General features: G+C 44.2%; 1 protein-coding gene across 1 annotated transcript in view; it reads left to right on the plus strand.

Moving 5' to 3' along the window:
- The window catches only part of LOC115257956 (nidogen-1-like), a 337,718-nt gene that overhangs the window by 35,529 nt on the left and 281,182 nt on the right, over positions 1-21,007 (plus strand). Inside the window, exon 2 of the mRNA XM_029857928.2 lies at positions 1,456-1,511. Coding sequence (XP_029713788.2) covers positions 1,456-1,511 — 56 coding nt within the window. The remainder of the gene's footprint in view (positions 1-1,455; positions 1,512-21,007) is intronic.

Genomic DNA, 21,007 nt, shown 5'->3' on the forward strand with positions numbered 1-21,007 from the left:
ATTTTGCATTTTAAGTGCAGGTTGATATTTTCAGCATGATGATAAAAAATACGATAAAAATGATACTCAAACTCTGAACCTTTGGTTTGCCAGTCCATAGCCTTACCATCTGAGCCAATCCTCACATTCTACTGTGACACATTATACGTCACTTTTGTTAAAGAAATGTTTGCTTGTGCCTACCTGTCACTTGAATCAATGATCAATCATCGCAATCATCAAGAAAAAGCAAAGCTACTATGTTTGATTATTCTGTCTGCCAACAGTTGCGTCAACCCCAGATATCAAAAAACTCAGGAAAGCTTCTACTTTTCGATTTTTGTGATTTTTTTCGTAGATCGGATAAGAAAATGATGTATGGCAATATTGTTCAGAAAAATGTGGGCAATTATTTAATGATTTGGTACTTGTTAGAAAAGTTGTGTGTTTGAATTTCGTAGAACAAAAACTGTTGAAAAATGTAACTTTTTAGGGTACTTGCATGACTCAAAATCGAAAAAATATGATCAAAACATTCTCCGATCAGCACATAATGTTCACAAAAGTTGTAAGGAATAGAAAAAACTTTCATTTACTGGCGGCCGCGATATTTTATATGGCTTCTAGCCTTCATGGGCATTTTTTAAAGGTAAAAAATGACCAAAAAACACATTTTTGACTTGAGGCACCTCGAAATCTTCACCAATTTAGCTGAAAATTTGACCAGAAGTTTGTTTCAGCATTAGAATTAAGATGTGGGGGTGACTGGCAGAATTCGAGAAATTTCATTTTTTATGAAGAGGTCTAATATGTAATTAAAAGGGTGGTCACAATATTTTGAAAACTACTACAAAACCAACAGCTCAGCTGAGTGTATAACAGTAAAAATTGTGATGCTACTTCATCCAGCCAGCGTGGTCACGGAACTTGGCGATACCTACTACTAGAGGCAGGCAGCAGGTCGCCCCGTCTTGACGACGACGACGACGAGCAAAACCGCGAGGAAAAACAAGCGAAAGGAACGGGAAAAATTGCGCGCCATTTTCGTTTTGCTACGCTACGCTACGCCATCACCATCATCATCGTCATCGGTTTCCATCGAGCCGCAAGCCCCCGAAGAAGCTCCGGATCTCAGACCGATCTACCTACCTTGTGGTTTACCATAATCATCAGTTGAGCTTGTGGCGATATTTGGACGTTTTTTTTTTTGTGCGGGAACAGCTCCCACATGGTAGAAGAGAGTTAATTCGAGCGTAAAGAAGGCTGTTTTTTCTTGAATTATCCATAAGCCTGGTTCTCTTCTTCCGCCTTGCGGAAGCATGTGTTCCGACCGGGGGAAAAAAACGGCGATCGCAAATATTGACTATTATTGACCATTGGTGGTGCACTTGGTGCGCCTCAAGATCCATACATACATTGCGTACGTTACACAGATCCATAACTAATGTTTGTTTTCTATTTTCTTTCTCTTTGCAGCAAAAATGAAAATATTTTTGCCATTAGTGGTGTGGATAGTGCTGTTATTTCGGACGGTAAGTAAACAGATGGATTATACCCCCGCAGCAGCAGCAGCAGTTTCTGACATTGTACCCATGCTGACGCTGAGGAGCGAGCGGTTCCGAGACGCAAGCACGTGTTTGATGGATGTATAATTGTTTTTTAAAGCGATGTGCATTTCATTCAAGTTGATACATTATCTTCCTCTCGGGAGCGCGGTTTTAAATTGATGAAGAATCAAATAGAAGCCGTAACATGAGTTTCGCTGATTGCACACATTTGATATTGGAGCACTTTTTTGCGATAGAGAACCATTTACAATTATCTTCATTATTGTTTGTGGAGTTTCGGTACTTTTCAGGTAAAGTGTAGAAAAGTTTCACCTGCCGTAGGAATTTGAAACGCCATAAGGGTTCTTCATCTTCTCGTAACAACCCAAACAAAAACTTGAAGTCCAATTTGCTTTGGAGAGGCTTTGAAAACCCTCATTAAACCTGAATGGTTTGAGTTTAGTTTTATGATGGTTATAAGAAATCTTCGATTTATAAGCTTTTCCACGGTGGCATCTGAAAGCATTCATTGTCGATTGGCATTTTTACAGTACATTTATCTACATAAAACCAAATCACTCTAAATAACAGATAATCCCACTTCCCACTACAAAACCTTCCATTCTCAATCAAATGACAATGTAAATTGATACCAATTAACCGTTCTTATGCAACTTCAATCGATCATATTAAAGACGTCCTCATACTACAGGCTCAACCATTGCACAAGTTTAAACGCTACGGTACTCCGCGGTACTCGTCAATTTTCCTAACCACTTGTGACAATCACCGCTTGTCATCTACATAATGAGATAAATTTGCGCGCGCATACAAAGTAGCACCCTTTCAAAGCAATGCAACTATCTATGGTCGGCTGGTAAGTAGGGCCACAATAGGCTAACCATAACAGTTAGCTGCCCTCCCTCCGATCGTTCCCCGTCAACAATCGACCAATTAATTGCTAACGCCCTGAAGTCATTCAATTTATGCGCTCCTCGTGGCGGCCAACTGCAAAAACGGGAAGCTTTCATCATTCCCATAACCTGACTAGCTAGCTAGCTGACCGTTCGTTCGTTGATCGGTGCCCGAGGGCCATGTAACGAACGGCCGTATGACAAACGATTTGTGTCTCGTTTGCGTCACTCCGTTGTCGTCGTCGATGGCCGACCGCCACTTTCCATACAGAAAGAAGCTGTCAAAACAATTACTTTTTCCTTGGACCAATTGGTGCGCCCCTTTTTCTCTCGGTTCCGCACAATTTCGCCGTCACTGCCACCGCGCCATGGCGCAGATTTGTACCCACGAGTGAAATTTTCTGGTTTTGTTGAGATTTCGCAATCAAGTGATCTGAGTAAGACCTGTGAAGTTAAATTCTTAAAGCATTCGTTTTTCTATTCCTTTCTTCAACTGATCCACGAATCTTGCAATTTCTTGGAATATAAGCATTGAAATACCAGATATGGCTTATTTTGGGCCACTCTAAGCCCCAACCTCTGTTCGCTCTGTTCGCAATCGATCAACCCCAAGCACCTTTCTCGCCCATCTTCATCACTTGGATTGGAAGACGTAGAGCGCAGAGATAGGTACATAGGTACTTCGACCTTTCTAATCACAATCTGCTGTGAAAGCGCGTGTGTGAACTCTTCCAAGACGTGGCCACCAACATCACCGGTGCGGTGATGCTCTCGTCTTTGGCCAACCGTGAATGGAATACGAATTCATCAAACCACACATGCACGCAGCTGATCGCGGGGACTGGTTCGTTTGGTGAAGATTTGACACTTTCCTTTTGGTAAGATTGGTCACTTCTGCGATGTCGATAGTGACGAGTGGCATAGGTTTGTGACTTAATTGGTAAAACAAGCAGGACGTGTGAATAGCTACAGTAGTGCTTCTGATGCAGAAGCTTTTCCTTTATATTATATGTACTTACTGTTTGCAACCTGACACTCTGTCCATCAACGACGATTGCTTTTGGTAGTAAAATCGTCAACATTCCGACTTGGTGTACTCAAGATCTTGGAATAAATATCTGAGTCGTACCAGTCCTGTTACACTTAAGGTGACTTGGTGCATCACAGAATTTTCATAGGAATCATTGACTTTTTAATTTTCAATGATTGTTTGCCTCGCGTTTTTGAAGTGATAAAAAACGGGCAATTCTGCAGTTACGCAGTAGAAAAAGTATCAGCACACTCACCACGAGTGAGCATATGGGATGATACATTTTCATCCAAATTTGCGCTTTGGTAACTGAGTTTTATCACTTTGAAATTTCGAGCGAGATTTCAATGATGCTGATGACGCACTACGCGTCGTTAACCCTAAAAGGGATACCTTCATGGCCTCAGTTTCGTCACCTCGCTGAGTGTGTTCCATCAAAGACGAGCTCTGAAAGGCGCCTGGGGTCCAATGGACCCCAGGTATCCCTTTTAGGGTTAAATCTCAATTTATGCATGTTATTTTTATGGACTTTTAATTTATGCACCTTTTTTATGCCCTGCATAAAAAAGAGGGAAGGCTACTCAGAACCAACATTGTGCATAAGAATATTAAACAATGGCGGTAACTATTGAAACGGCGGCCTTACTTACTTACCGATCAGGCTAAGGCCGGGGTGGCTTCTCCATTCCACTCGGTCCATGGCTGTTTGTCTCCAGTTCCGCACTCTGCATATGGTCCGCAGATCGTCCTCCACTTGGTCGACCCACCTAGCTCGCTGTGCTCCACGTCTTCTTGTACCGGTCGGATGGCTCTCGAGAACCATTTTTGTCGGGTTGTTATCCGACATCCTGATGACGTGACCCGCCCACCGCAGCCTTCCGATTTTCACGGTATAGACGATGGTTGGTTCTCTCAGCAGCTGATGCAGCTCGTGGTTCATTCGCCTTCTCGATGTCCCGTCTTCCATCTGCACTCCTCCGTAGATGGTACGCAACACCTTCCGTTCGAAAACTCCAAGGGCGCGTTGGTCCTCTGCACGTAGGGTCCATGATTCGTGCCCATAGAGGACGACCGGTCTAATCAACGTTTTGTAGATGGTTAACTTCGTGTTACGGCGAACTTTATTCGATCGTAGAGTTCTGCGGAGTCCAAAGTAAGAACGATTTCCTGCCACAATGCGCCTCTGACTTTCTCTGCTGGTGTCGTTTTCGGCGATCACCAGAGAGCCCAAGTACACGAATTCTTCAACCGCCTCGATTTCATCACCGTCGATATAAATTCGGGGTGGCGGGCGCGGTGATTCCTCCCTGGAGCCCTTTGCCATCATATACATTGTCTTCGATACATTAATGACTAATCCGATTCGCCTGGCTTCACTCTTTAGTCGGAAGTACGTTTCCGCCATCGTCTCAAATTTACGACTAATAATATCAATATCATCAGCAAACCAAGCAGCTGAACGGACTTCGTGAAAATCGTTCCACTCGTGTTTACCCCCGCTCTCCTAATTACACCCTCTAAATCAATGTTGAACAGCAAGCACGAAAGACCGTCACCATGCCGTAACCCTCTGCGAGATTCGAAGGGACTCGAGAGTGTCCCTGATACTCGAACTACGCACATCACTCGATCCATCGTCGCCTTGATCAAGCGTATCAGTTTATCCGGGAATCCGTATTCGTGCATAATCTGCCATAGCTGTTCTCGATCGATTGTATTATACGCCGATTTGAAATCGATGAACAAGTGATGTGTGGGCACGTTGTATTCGCGGCATTTCTGCAACACCTGGCGGATGGCGAACATCTGGTCCGTTGTAGCGCGTTCACCCATAAATCCAGCCTGATATTGCCCCACGAACTCTCTTGCAATCGGTGATAGACGGCGGCATAAAATTTGAGAGAGTATCTTGTAGGCAGCGCTCAGTAGTGTGATCGCGCGGTAGTTCCCGCAATCCAACTTGTCGCCCTTTTTGTAGATGGGACACACGATACCTTCCATCCATTCCTCCGGTAATACTTCCTCCTCCCAAATCTTGGTAATGACCCAGTGTAGTGCTCTCACCAGTGCTTCTCCACCGTATTTTAGAAGCTCGCTTGGTAGTTGATCTGCTCCAGCGGCTTTGTTGTTCAACCGGCCAACCTCCTCCTCAATCTCTTGGAGGTCAGGGGCCGGAAGTCTTTCGTCCTGTGCACATACTCCTAGATAAGGTCCAAGGATTTTAGAGGGATTTCGGAGGCATTTCAGGAAGTTTCAGAGCATTTTTGGCGGGATTCAGAGGGCTTACGGAGGCGTTTTCGAGGGTTTCGGAGCGTCGCAGGTGCGTTACATGGGGCCCGAGGGGGCTTAAGGGGAATTTTGGAGGCATTTCAGGATGTTTCAGAGCGTTTTCGGCGGGATTCAGGCGTTACGGAAGCGTTACGGAAGAGTTTTAGAGAGTTTCTGAGACGCTCAGTGCGGGGGGTTCGAGAGGGTTTTAGGGGGATCTTTGAGGAGTTCCAGGACGTTGCAGAGGATTTTCAGGGACCCCATCCCAATATTCTTTGAAATGCCCCAGAAATGCCTTTTGATTTAAAGACGCCCTTAAAAAGCACCTTGAATCCCCTGAAACAACCCATTGAAACGCCCCTGAATCCCCTTGGAACCCCTTTTCTGGGCTCTCTGGGAACTTTATGGAAACCGCCTAAGCCCCACATCAAAATCCCAGGAGCAAGGCCTGTTCTCACGAACTATATTCCCTCATTAAAGCCCAAACTTAATTTATGCATAAATTTCCCTCATTTGATGCCTTTTTTAATTTATGCACATTTTTAATTCATGCACCCCAGCCATGTGCGAAAATTTAGGTTTTAGTGTACTTTTTTTTCGGATTGAAATTTAAATTTGGAAAAAAAACCTTATATGCTTCAGTGAGAATTGAACCCACGATTTCCAATTCGCCAGAAGGGCGCTGCTCTCCTCCAAGCTACGGAGCCACTTGGCCATCTGCGTCCAATGCGTAGAACTTGAACTCGATTCCACTAACGCACATGGTTTTTGCTTTTTTTTAGAATCCAAATCTCATTCGGATGGAATTAGATGAGAATGACATTTCTGTTGTGTATCGGTATGAAAAGAGGAAGAGGAATTACTTTTGAAATTTTCGTCAATTTCGGGCATTGTCTACCCGCCGACTCCCAAGTAACACACTTGTCATCGAAGAGTCACGGCGGCGCAGGTTTTTGTTGCGCAGAAGTCACTGTGACTTACTTCTAGCAAATAAGTGTTTATTTGTTAGAAGTAAGTCACAGTGACTTCTGCGCAACAAAAACCTGCGCCGCCGTGACTCTTCGGTGACAAGTGTGTTACTTGGGCTTGCCGGTATGTGTGGCGTCGGACATTTGAAGACCAATTCGTTGGTCCTTGAGGTGTTTTAGGGGGATTCAGGGGAACTTAAGAGGGCTTTCAAGGAAAGATAGGTTCGTTACAGAGGTACTGACGGCCTGGAAGACTCCATGGGGTTCAGTGAAGTTTAAAATCTGTTTAAGACAAATTAAATGCTTTTCATAGGCGTTTCAAGGGGTTAAAAGAGTATTTCAGAGGGATTCAGGGAGCTACTGGATCGTACCTGAAACTTCATTAAACACTCATCAAAACCCCTGAATCGCGCAAGAAACACCCTGAGACCATCTGGGATCCCCAGAAATCCCCAAAAGTTACCCTGCCCCCTGCAACCATCTGATACCCCTTGAAACTCCCTTCAGACCACCTAGTACTCCACTGCAGCCCCTTGAGACCCCTGGAGCACCACTGAAACTTTCCTGAAGCTCTTTGAGACTCCTTCAAATGCTACTGATACCTTCTGGTTCCCCTTGAAACTCTTTGAGATTCCTGAAACACAATTGAAACCCTCTGGAATCACCGTAAGCCCACCTGAGTCTCTCTGAAAACTTCATGAAACCCCCTGAAGCCCCCTGGAACCCTCTGAAATCGAGCGAAACTGAGTAATGACCCGTCTAACAAACCTGAGTGAGACCTCCTGAAACACTCCCAAGACTAACCCTGAGACCTCCGGGTACACCCTTAAGAAGTGACTCCTAGAAACGCTCCTTGAGAATCCCAGAAACCCACCCGAATCTCCCTGTGATTCCGTGAAATCCCCCTGGAATTCCCCTTAACCTTCCTTTTGCATCACGTTGGCAGTAGCTCGCTGACGCAGTGTACGGTTTGGGTCAAAAATGACCCTAATGCCAAAGGAGGGTGACGCCACCCGGAGCCCTTTGAGAGTCCTCTGAAACGCCCCTAAGATTTCCTGGTACCTCCCACTGAAACTCCCTGCAACTCCCTGGAATTTTCCTGAAACACTCTTCGTCTTTCTTTTTTGTGGCTCTACGTTCTCAATGGAACTTGGCCTGCCTTACTGTGCCTTAAGTGTTCTTTGAGCACTTTCATAGTTATCAATTGAAGCGCTTTCTTTGCCTACCACTGCACGAATTTTCATATTGTGAGACAAGTACAATTACACAATTTTCCCAAATAGAGGAGAACATGCCTCTGCAACGGATTTACCGAAGTACAATGATACACTATGCCCAGGGAAGTCGAGAAAAGTTCCTGATCGGAGCGGAAATCAATCCCGCCGTCTCCGGATGGACGATCAAAAACCTTGTCAACAAAGCTAAGGGAACGTTCAAAAATTACGTCCAACATTTGGGGGAAGGGGTGGGGGGTCTAGAAAAGTGTGACAGTACGTTTATTAGGTATAGGAACAGAGGGGGGAGGGGGGTCTAGAATTCCCAAAAAATGATGGACGTAATATTTGAATCTTCCCTCACTGGAGACCCCTTGAAATACTCTGAGGTCTACTGAAACGCTCCTGAGATCCCATAGAAACTTCTAGTTTCACCTGAGGCCTCCTGAAACCCTCTTGAGACCTCCAGATATCCCACTGGAACACCCAGGAATGCTCCTTAGAACCTTTGGAATGCCCTGGAACCTCCTGAGACACATCTATGTTCTCCTGGAAGCCATGGAAGCCGCCTTAGACACCTTGAAATCCCTCTAAGATTACTCTTTCCAAGAATACCCCAGCATGTTTTCCCGAGATTCTTCCAGGAATTGTTTCCGTGGTTTCTCCATTTTTTTCTCTCAGGGTCCCCCTGGAGATACTGGGATTTCTCATGGAGTAACAAGAATCCTTCAGGAATTCCATCCGAGATTCTCCTAATAGCTTCTGAGGAAAACTAGAAGGAACTTGCTAAAGTATTTCCTCAAGGAAAACCTGCAGGAACTTCATTAGGAATTCTGTAAACAAAAGCTGCAGTAGGAATTTCTCAAAATACTCCCTATCAACTCCTGAAGGATTTCCATTAGAAACATCTGAAATAACTCCAGAGTGAACTTCCAGAGGAATTCTAGCAGGATATGCAGATATTCCAACCGAAATCTTGGACGAAACCAGAAAAGAGTTCCGAGATGAATAAATCCTGAAGAAATCCTGGAAGCAGTTTCTGAAAGAACTTCCCAGAATAAATTCCAAAAGGATAGGATAATTCGGAAAGAGATCCAAAAGGAATTCTGGAAGAAGTTTCCGTGGAAATTCATGAAGAAATCCCTGAAGATATTCCAGAAGCAATTACTGAAAGAAGCCCAGGAAAAAAATTCCGGAGGAAGCCCTAATGGAGTTCCCGAAGGAATTCCTGAAGAAGTTCTTGGTGAAACTACCGTAGGAATCCCGGAAGAAATCCTTGAAGCAATCCCAGAAGTATTTCTTGTAGGACTCCTTGAAGGATCTTATAGAGAATTACTGAAGAAATTCCAGAATGAACTCCGGGAGGAACCTCGCATACAGTTCCTGGAAGAAATTCCTGATAGAATTTTGGAAGGAGTTTCTGCAGAAATCGCGGAACGTATTCCTAAAGCAATCCCTGAGAGAACTACTGGAAGAATCCCGAAAGAAATCCCATCTGAAATTGCTGGAATTCCCAGGAATACCTTCTGGAAGTAAAAAAAAACATCTGAAGACATTCCAAAACAAACTTTGAATAGAATTTAGGATGGAATTTCTTAAGGATAAAGGAATATAGGTATTCCTGAAGTAATCTCAGAAGGTATTCCTTAAAAAAAATCCCAGAAAAAATCTCTGGAAGAATCTCGGGAGTACTTTCTGTAGGAATCCTGGCAAGATCTCTTGAAGGAATCACAGAAGAAACTCCTAGACGAACCCTAGAGAATCATCAAGAACTCCCTGGGAATTCCACACAAACTCCTAGAGAAGTCCTGGAACATTTTTTTGGAAAAGCCAGAAGGACTACCTGAAGGGGTGCCGTTCATAAGTCATAAGTCAGCACACTTTCCTACACTCACGGTTTAATTTAAACCAAACCACCCATGAAAAGCTGGCAAGGCCATGAAACGTCGGAAACTTGCTTCCAGGAGCGCCTTCTGTGATACTACAGAAATTTCATCCGGAATTCCTCCAAGAATTCCTTCGCGGTTTCTCCACAAATTTCATTCAGAGCTCCTCCTTGGGTTTCTCTAACCCTCCAGGAGTATCCTCTTGGATTCACCGGGATTTTTTTATGAGGTTCTTCCGGATGCTTACTTAGAATTGCTTTGGAAGATCCCTCTGAGATTTTTTCCGTACCCTCCATCTGGGAATTATCCAGAGATTCCTTCAGAGATATCTTAAATAATTCTTTGAGTAGATTTCTGAGAATCATTTTTTTTTTCGGATTCCCCCAGAAGTTCTTTCCAGGATTGCTTCAGGAGTTCGTTTTGGGATTTCTTTAAGAATTACTTCCGAAATTCCTTTAGAGGTACCTTACAAGATTTCCCCAGGCCCCTTCAGGAATTGCATGCACCTTCCTCCAGGAGTTTCTACTGGGACATATTCAGGTATCCCTTCTGAGATCCATCTAGAAAATCCTCCCAGGAATCATCCAAGAATTTCTTTCGGTATTCCTCCTAGTACTTCTTCTAGTATTACTCTAGAAACTCGTTCCGGGATTCTTTCAGGAATTACCGCCGGAATTCCTTTAAGGACTCCTACCGGAATTCCTGTGGCAACTCCTCCTGGAACTCCTTCCAGGATTCCTTCCGCAACCTTTTTCTGTATTCCTCCAGAAGCTACTTCCTGGAAAGATAACTATATCCGGCATTAATTCGGGAACACCTTCGGGGATCCTTTTCTGCAATTCTATCAAGAACTGCGTTCAGGATTTCATCAGGAACTCTTACCTGGATTCCTCTTGTGAAATTCCACTGAGAACTCCTTCTGAGATTCCTCGGGGTTCTCCCAAAAACTTCTTCTTAAATTCCTTCCGAAATTCTTTTCGGGATTGCTTTAGGGATCCTTCCGGGATACATTGGCAGATCGTTCTGGAACTATTCCGTTATTGTGGAGTTCTTTTTATGGGATTCCTTATGACATGACTTTAAGAGTTCGTTCCTACAGGAGTCCCCTGAGCAATAGCTCCAATATTTTTTTAAGGAACTCCTTCACCAGTTTTACAATAAATTCCCCCGGAACTTATTCTGGGTTTCATCTTATAGTTCCTTCCGGGATTCCATTATTCCTGGAATTCGTTTTGGAAATCCCAGAAAAAAACTATTGACCTTTGACATCGTTTGATTGCTCTGATATTCATACACGCAACAGAAACATGTAACTAATGAACAAATTGAGGTTTGAATTATGAAAAGAAATGCACGTGTTCCGGTGGGAATCGAATTGACCATCTCCATCTGCTGAAGGCACAGAACTGAATTCGATTCCACTAATGCTCATGTTTTTGACAAAAAAATCAATACCTATTTTGCCACTTAGTGCCACTTTTGCCTCTTATGGAAATCATCCGGCACTAATTTTTCAGAAACTCTTTTGTCATATTCGCAAAATATATTTTCAAGTGATTAATTTGACCTCGAATTACAATTACGGTACTAAGCTGTATTAAATAAAGTATTAAAAAATATAAAAAGTGAACAAACTTATAAGCTCACAACAAGAGGGACAACAAGCTACTTCTCATACGGCACTTAACTTCAACTGAATGAGGTTTATAGGTTTTCACTATTACTATCATCTCACATCTCATGCAAAACTCGTTTCGCAACTTTTACCCTCAAGACCGGACCACCGTCATTCCTTTCGAACGCTCTTCTTTTAAAGGTCACCATCGAGCATCCCCCCCATGCGGAGCCGCATCGGAAACAGCAATATGGCATTTGATTCTCAATAGGAAGCAATCAGTGAAGTACTAGATTGAAAGTAGTGAGCTGGATTTTTGTATGGTGAGATGATCAATTCTCCATTTCTACAATAAAACGGTGCAAACAGCGTGGGTTATATGATTTCTTCGCTAATTTGATGCTGTTTGAGCAAAAGTTTGGGTAACTGTGTTGTTGTATTATTTATTTCTTGCAACTTGAACAACACAGTTACTCAAACTTTTGCTCAAACATCATCAAATTAAGCGAGAAATCATATAACCCACGCCGTTTGCACCGTTTTATTGCAGAAATGGAGAATTGATCATCTCACCATACAAAAATCCAGCTCACTACTTTCAATCTAGTACTTCACTGATTGCTTCCTATTGAGGAAAGCTGACGGTGATTTCGTATCTTTTACGTTCCCAGCATCCCAGTTTGCGGATGAGCGGAGCCTCCCGGCCCAAACTGGCAAAACCTGGTGAAATTTCTCAAGCACCTTAATCGGATTTGTTGATTCGCTTCCACAACCGTTTAGCCTGGCGTAAGCCCAGTAGCCGTACTGACTGGGTGACATCTGTTCGTTCGTAACCGTTTCGAAGAGCCTACCTCCCTGTAGTACAACTAGGTAGGTAAGCTCATTGCGGATGAACAGTTAGACGATTACCGACGATTCCACAACCAACAACGGTGGAACGGTGGTGTGGCATTTCGAGTTTTGCTTCACCGTTTACTACAGCGAACGAGTACCACCGTGACCGGTCGCCATTCGTCGCCGCGCTGCGCTGCCGCGCTGAGTCGAGTCGAGCCCATCTCTCATGGTGGTGGCTGGCGATGAACGAGAGTGAATTGCATGACGGCAGGATGCTGCCGTTGGTTGGACCCACGGACAGAATGAGGTTATGGTCGGTCGGCTTGGCATATGCAGGGGGCCAGGGGACACATCGTCGTCGCAAAGGTGAATGAGGTTAGATGATTGGGTTTGATTGGTTTTACTGGATCGGGAAGGTGGTGCTGCTGCTGTGAGAATGGAGAGATGCCACATTGGACACAGGGTTTGTGTCTCCTTAATTGAAGTGGTGACACACTTCGGACTGTAAATGTAACACTTATTCCGTTTGGTGTGCTACTCATGGGAAACGTATGTTGAATCTATTTGAAAGGAGGTTGGAGACTTGGACTCCCGTTCTGCTTCAGTCTGGATACTGGATGGCTTCAAGTTGACTTTGTAATTACTAGTTATGTAGAGCTTGTTCGAAATCCCGAACAGATTGAGAGCTAACGATCGATCAATCCCTTTTTTTCTAGTTGCCGCCATCAATAGACACAAATTCGGCGTTTGTCACGTCTTATTCGTCCATTTGACAGCACACGCCCTTATTGGGTTATTTGATTGATTTATTTTCCAAACCACGCGACCCAAGTCTTACGTAAGCTGGCTCATGCCTTCATGGACGTACGACAACCCGAAACCTTTCCGTCCCCAAAACAAACGCCTCAACTAATGGCCGCTCCTTAATTTGTCCACCATTTAGGGGCACTGAGCCGCCCTATTCAACTCACAACACGTTCAACGAAATGCACATTTTTAGACCTCTGCCAAAACAGCAACCATCGGCGATCGGTCGGGAGTCTCGACGTCGTCGCCGTAGACCTCATTCAGCATTCGACCTCACTTTCTCTTTCGCTGAGCGTGGCGGCGAACGGACGGCAAAGTTCACAACTCGTTGCTGACTCACAACGGAGCGCTCTGCTGATCTCACTTTTCATACCTTCATGTGTGTGCGCGGTAGTGTGGGAGCTCGAAGGTAAATATCAGCCTTTAACGAAACCTACCACAACGCGCCGCTTCGATCGGATCTGATCCACTCTCGAATCTGCTCTGCTTTTCGACTGCGGCAGCACCAGCCAGCGGTGGCGGCACAGGAGCACGTTATGTCACAAGTCAACCCATACCAGTGCAGAGCTAAGCTCCCCCAAACCGGATTGATTGTGGTTTACCCTGGATACCCGTCATGTTGATGTTTGTTGGATCTGTTGAACTGCTGGTTGAGTTGCCCGATGGTGAATGTGAATTATGGTGTTTGCGTTGGTTGACTCAATTTAAGTGGTTCATTCATGCAGAATACGTGGTAGATCCGGCGGTAAAGGATGTTAACGATACATTTTGGTTTTGCAAAAGCATTCTGAATAAGAGTAGATTGCTTCCTTTATTATTTGCTGAAGCTGCGCCGCCATGAGCCAACCTGTACTGCGACATCCTGCCGGGTTCCAGTTCACTTTCACTCCCGAATTTTTGTCGCTAACTGCTATTGGCGATGGAGCTCCACGTTGAGGATCCAATGGTAAGGCCTCCGCAGGCATCTATGGATGAAAACCTGCAGCCAATGATTGTTCTCCACTGATGCACACCAGGTTTCACTGGTAGACTACAAGATCCATGCTCCTATGTCAATGTTTTAATCGCCATCGGGTGCATTCTGCTAGCAAGATATAGGAAGCTTTCAACATTTTCCACTACTTGCCCAGCTACCGTAAAACTAGAAGGGTTAACCTTATTTAAACCCATCGATTTGGTCTTGTTGTCATTTATGATAAGACCTGCAGCCGAGGAGCGATCTTTAAGATCATGGAGCTTACTCGGCATATCAGAGCGCCAAGTTCGAAGTTATTGAGATGATCCATGGTAATAGGCTACAACGGCAACCTACGATTTGGGTCGAGATCAATCGCACCTACAGGGATCTCATCGATTAAGATCACGAACAGTAGTATACATCCTAACCACACTTCAGCAACGACCCGGATGGAATCGGACAAGACGCCGTTATGCAGTACTCTGTCAGGAAATGCCTCGTACTGTGCTTCAATGAGGCCAATGGTCTACTCAAAGCTTCTCAATAATGGTGGCTTTCTCACCTTTGTCGACTAGGAGTCCGCTCACTTTTTTGTGTCGTCTTTATTTACGCTCATGGCCGTTTAGCTCTCTTCTCGCTATATAACACAGACGGGCTAGAGCTTTGGCTCCTCGTGTTTTCGCTCACTCTGTCACGGTGTTTCCATTCCTTCGCTCCTCTATTCGACATCTGTGAGCCACTGTTTTCTCTGACTACGCAGCTAAATTATTCTCACCGGTGATGATGAAGACGTTTTTGATGGCGCTCCATTGATGTTCCGCGCATCCACCTTTCGGAATATTGGAAGCATGGTTCTCCAGCTCCGCGACGAAGAACCTTTTCATCTCAGCATCTTTCAGTAGGCGTATTCAACACACGATCCATTTTCTCCTCCTGTCGATGGATTCTAGCAATGCGTACTCGGATCTCGCTGATTGGAGAAGATGGTCAGACGGAACTTGGACAATAGTTCTACGTTCTTGGTCCTTACTCCAAGACCATGGCACCTCTAGACTTCCTCATAGTACGAATTGTCGGAACCTCTGCGTGCGTCAAAGCCCGTAAGAAGGTGTCCAAAATACAACGTGTACAAGCTTTTCTGAGCCTGACCTTTGAGTGACAACAAAGTTTCAAACGATTTCTTTTGAAAATACTTAACCAATCTAGTTGGGGACATTTAGATGAGTCATTTGAATTCAAAATTCTGTGATTATCTGCACAGCAGTCTCCATCAATCATAACGAAATCAGTTAGCCTTCGATTGAATTTTCTGATCTGAATAAATCATTCATGGCTCTCCCCCAGCCTTGGTGCGTGCCCAGCAGCTAGCTCACGCGATTAAGTATCGTCTCACGAGTGCAATTAATCATGCATTGCTGCACAGCACACTCACCGCAGCCTCCACCACCCTCCGGCTCCGATCGACCGCGATCACGTCATAGGCTCGCACTGCTGTGATCTGTTTTGTGAAGCATGTCATAACTCTTAACTCATCTGCATGACGGCATTCGGATCGGGAGGTGGACGGACAGATGAGGGGTGGATTGCATTGTCAGGGCTTCACTTTCCTTGCGCAGGCTGCTGCCTCTAGTAGGTATCTAGGCAGGGCGATTGCAGTTTCGCTTTCACTCTCGGTTGGATCTCTGCGCGAATCCCACCTACACGTTATCCGAGAGCAGTGGCGGCGGCAGCCCTACGCTTCGAAAGTGCAGACGAAAAACTGGCAAGTTTGGCATCACTCTACAAGAGTGGAGTGTGAGAAACGAGAGATGCCGTATCGTCATGCAATGGCGATGTGCAAAAAGTTAGGCTTTAGGCAGAGACGGGAGCTGAATTAGTTTTGTATGCTCTGTTTCAGATTCTTCATTAAGCTGTTATTGATGCCACAAGTTTCACTTTTGATGATAGAGCGGTGCGAGAGTGAAATTTACATTCGATCGTCATTGAAAATCAACGTCTTGACCGGTTACCATGCCTAACTTTTGTTGACTTCTGATCTGTTAAAGCTCAGCAGCCGATGAGTGTTCTCCACTGATACACACAAGATTTCACTGGCAAGCAACAGCCCATATGTCTTAATTCAGTTGAACATTCGTATTTTTGTGAATCGACTTATTTGAGAGTTTTACAAATATGCACACTTAATTCAGATTGCCGGGATATCAGCATTTTGTCAAACTTTTGCCGAGATTCGCACAGCCGAGCAATCAGCAAACAATCATTTTGCCGGGATCTCGGCAATTTTGACAGTTCATTGCTGATAGTCGGCAATCGTTTTGCTGAGAATCAGCTAACAATCGTCACTTTTTGCTGAGATACCAGATAAAGATTTTGCTGAGCAGACGGCTGTGCGCGATTTTGCCGAGCCCGCGAATCTGTTTTGAGTGTGTGGCAAGTTTGGCATCACTCAAGAAAAATTGAGTGTGAGAAACGAGAGATGCCGTATCGTAGCTTTCTTAATCGATACACCTTTGCCACCACCAAACGTCATTTGGCTACCTAATATTGAAACCATTCGACATTCAGATCTGCTTGCTCATCTACCTTGAAGTTAGAAGTATTGGTCGACAATCTAGTATTTTAAGTTATTGGGCAAAATATGAAAGTTTTTCTTTAGGAAACTCTAAAAATTGTAATAATGTTCATATTTCGTTTTTTTTGTCAATTACTCAAAAACAAACCCATCTTGATCTTGAAATCATCGACTTCATCAGAATTAGGTATTCTTTTGATTGAAAAAAATATGTTTTTATGTTCCCATGAACTTAAGGCACTTAGCCTTGGGATTTTTGCCTCATACTTTGACAAGATTTTTTTAGCTGAAATATAGACGGCCTATTTCCCACGGGGTGTTTTAAAAAGTTCCAGTGGGTCTCAGGAGAGTTTTAGGAGGTCTAAGAGAGTTTCAGAGGGAAAACCGATGGTCTCTAGGGCCCTTCGAGGGTGTTCCAAGGGGTTTCAGGGGCTTTTTGGGGGGTCCCCAAGGGCATTTCAGGGGATCCCAGGGAGATTTTAGGGGCCTTTCATGGGTCTCAGGGGCATTTCAGGGTGACTCAGGGGTGCTTCAGGGGGTCGCAAGGGTGTTTTAAGGTCGCAAACGATTTCAGTGGCATTCCAAAGGGTTTCAAAGGCGTTGTTTGTACAACACATTACAATACACATACAAATACACACTTACCAAGATCTGTATACCCATAAATGATACCAATAAATTAGTAGTTTACATGCCTCTGTCATGGCAAGACGGCGAATAATTAGCCATGTTTAATTCCCATCTCAAATCACAACAAAAAGGTCCAGCCCGTTGAACGAACAGGCGTTTTAGGGGGTATCTGAAGATCTCAGGACCGTTTCAGGGGGTCTTAGGAAGTACTCGGAAGTCTCGGACGTTTCAGAGAGCCTTAGATAGTTTCAGGGACTCAACCGGAGTTTCAGGGGAGTTACAGGGGACCCCCGGGGCGCTAAATACTATTGAAACACTACTGAAATACCCGTAATCCATTTGAAATACCCCTGTCTTAAGGCCCGTCCATAAACACACTTCAACCTCTTTGAAACTTTCCTGAAATCGTTTGAAACGCCCTGAAACCTCCATAATCCCATTAAAACACCCTTGAAAACCCCGTAGTCTATTTGGAATAGGTACCTCTGAAACCCCTTGAAACGCATTTGAAAGGTGCCTGAAATGGAGCAGTTGTAGCTACGAACCACGTCTAATTTAATCAGTCAGTTCATTTCGAAACCCGATAGTTTACGCCATTTTGGATCCCAAGGTCGAGAGCGTAATAGGGGCACTACTAGGGGTTTCAGAGGGTAACGCACATGAGACCCTACGGAACCCCCGAGAACGCCCCTGAAGCTCCCTTGAAATTCCTCCGAAATCACCCTAAAACGCCCTTGGACCCCATGTCTGTAACGTCTCAGAAAATCCTCTGAAACTTCCTGAAATGTCCCGGAAATCCTCGACACTCTTTTTAGATTCCATGTAACGTCCCTGAAACCCCATGAAACACCCGAAACGCCCCAGAAATCTGCTCCAAAATGTCCCCACTTTCTCACGCTTCCGGTTCCCGAGTTCTAGCTCGGGTTATCCGCGTGTCTCGGAAGCACATTTCAGATCCACTGGCACTCCAGTTCTATACATATTGCAAAACAGTCATTTCGTACTCCCATGCTACATTCAAGGTCAACAACATTCAAGCATCGAATGCAGCATGTATGTAGTGTGTGACGGTAGTATGCAACATTAGCCATGCTTTTAAATGCTTTTTCAAGACTCCAGCCATCCCCTGAAACGCACATAAAAACCCTTGGAAGCGCTTCTGAACAAACGCTCCTAAAATTCTCTAAAATGCCATTGAAAAGCCTTGTAACGCCCCTGAAACCCTTGTTGACGCCATCTAAAGGCTCCTAAGACCCCCCTGCCTTGAATCATCCTTGAAACCCTTTGAAACGCACCTTAACCCTTTGGAGACGGCATTTTCACCTCTCTGGATGCAACCTTGCGAGTCTAGAACACGTTTGTGATGGTCGATTTTCTCGGTTGGGCACATACGACCCATCCGTCCCCAAAGGGTTAAACCTCCACAATCCCATTGAAACGCCAACGAAATCAACACTGGAAAATAGACAAAATGGCAGCCTAATATTCAAGACGGCGGCTCCAAATTCAAGATGGCGGCTAATCAACAGAGTTTTATGCTCTAAAACCATACAATTAGGGGTATATTTGTTATGGAGAAGATTGTAGTTCAAAAATGGCGGCCATAATATCCAATATGGTGGCTCAAAATTCAAAATGGCGTCTGTTTAATGCTTTAGGCCCCAAAACCACGCAGCATAAGTATTTTTGGTATGGGGAAGATGCCTGGAGTCCAGACGACCAGAATATCCATGCTGTCGTTCTAGAATCCAAGATGGCTACTCCAAATTCAACATGGCGTCTCCAAACTCAATATGGTGGCTCCAAATTAATGGCGGCTGTTTAATGGTGTTTAAGGTTCTAAAACCATGCAATATGGGTATATTTGGTATAAGGAAGATGTCTGGACTCCAAAAATGATGGCCATAATATCCAAGATGTCGGTCTAAAATCCAAGATTATGGCTCATAATTGAAGCTGGCGGCTGTTTTATGCCCCAAAACATAAAGATGTCTGGGGTCCAAAAACGGCGACCTGGCTATCCAAGATGGTGGTCCAAAATCCAAGATGGTGGCTCCAAATTAAAAATGGCAGCTATTTAATGCTGTTTTAGGTTCTAAAACCATGCAATATGGGCATATTTGGTATGGGGAAGATGACTGTAGTCCAAAAATGACGACAAAAATATACAAGATGGTGGTCTAAAATTCAAGATGGCAGCTCCAAATTTAAGATGACGATTGTTTAATGGAGATTTGGCTCTAAAACTATTTAATATGGGTATATTTCCCCATACCAGGAAGATGACCGGAGCTCAAAAATGGCGACCTGAATATCCAAGACGGTGGTCAAAAATCCAAGATGACAGCTTGAAATTCTAGATGGTGATTGTTTAATGGTGGTTCAGGCTCTAAAATCATGAAATATATGGGTATATTTGATATGTAGCAGATGTCCGCAGTCCAAAAATGGTGACCAGAATATCCAAGATGGCGGTCTAAGATCCAAAACGGTGGCTCCAAATTCAATATGGCGGTTGTTTAATGGTGTTTTAGGCTCTTAAATCATGCAATGTGGGAATATGTATATAGTATGGAGAGTTTTTTCGGAGTCTGAAAATAGCACCCAAAATATCCAAGATGGCGATCTAAAATCAAAGATGGCGTCCAAAAAAAAAAGACGTGGACACCGTCTTCAGCCAGAGAATGTACAGACTGAATGAAACTTAACACTAGACAAGGGACACATGGAGCATGCACCAGTGGGTACGGAAAAGAAACTATTCTCACGAAAAGCTTCATCGCCCGGAGCGGGAATCGAACCCTCACCCCATAGCATGGTGCGATTAGAAGCTTGGTGACCTTAACCTTCCGTAACTCGCGCGGTTTGCCACCACCGCCAGCACCACGCTAATGCTGAGTACAAAAGGCGAGATTTTTTCAACGTGTTGCACAAAATACAACAGCGCGATCGCTCGAGGGTTAACCACACGGCTACGAGGCTCCACTAAAATTCAAAAGGGCGTCTGTTCATTGGTATTTTAGGCTAATAAATCATTTAGTATGGGTATATTTGGTATAAGCAGGATTTCCAGAGTCAAAAAAAAAACAACAAGAATAACTAAGATGGCGGTCTTAAATCCAAGATGGCGGCTTTTTAATGGTGCCCTAGATTCTAAAACCTTTCAATATGGATATTTCTGGATTTGGGAAGAAGTCTGCAGTCCAAAAATGGCGACCAAAATTTCCAGGATAGCGACTCAAAACTCAACATTGCAGCTTATTCTAAGAGTTTAAGGCTCAAACATCGAAAACCAGATAAACGATATGATTTCTGGTGCCATGAAATGGATTTTTGTTAAACGTATAAAAGCGCACTATTCATCAACATGTCAAATGAGTTTTGTTGAAATGAGTTTTTAATAGCACGACTGCCGCCGCTAACCTCTCGGCCACGAAGCGCACACCTAAATCTGATTTGCGAAATCTGATTCGCAATAGGACCTGTTTTTCGTTACTGGAGCTCGTATAACAATCTTCAGTTCAACTCCAAAGGCATGCTTTTAATGAATGAGTGTTCTTCGGGATGCTTGTACTACAGTCGAAGCTAGAGGAGCTGCAATACCAAAATATGAAGTCAAATTAAGAGTGATCAGTCAGATATTCTTCTTATTTTTTCTGGCTCTACGTTTCCACTGTAACTTGGCCTGCCTTTTTTCAACTTTGTGTCATTAACTGAAGGTGTTTTACGTTAGTATAAAGCCCCTATAGCCCCAGCTGAAAAAGCGTAGGTATTCAGCATGTTGA

The sequence above is a fragment of the Aedes albopictus genome, chromosome 2 (genome assembly GCF_035046485.1).
Source record: "Aedes albopictus strain Foshan chromosome 2, AalbF5, whole genome shotgun sequence".
NCBI classification, from domain to species: domain Eukaryota; kingdom Metazoa; phylum Arthropoda; class Insecta; order Diptera; family Culicidae; genus Aedes; species Aedes albopictus.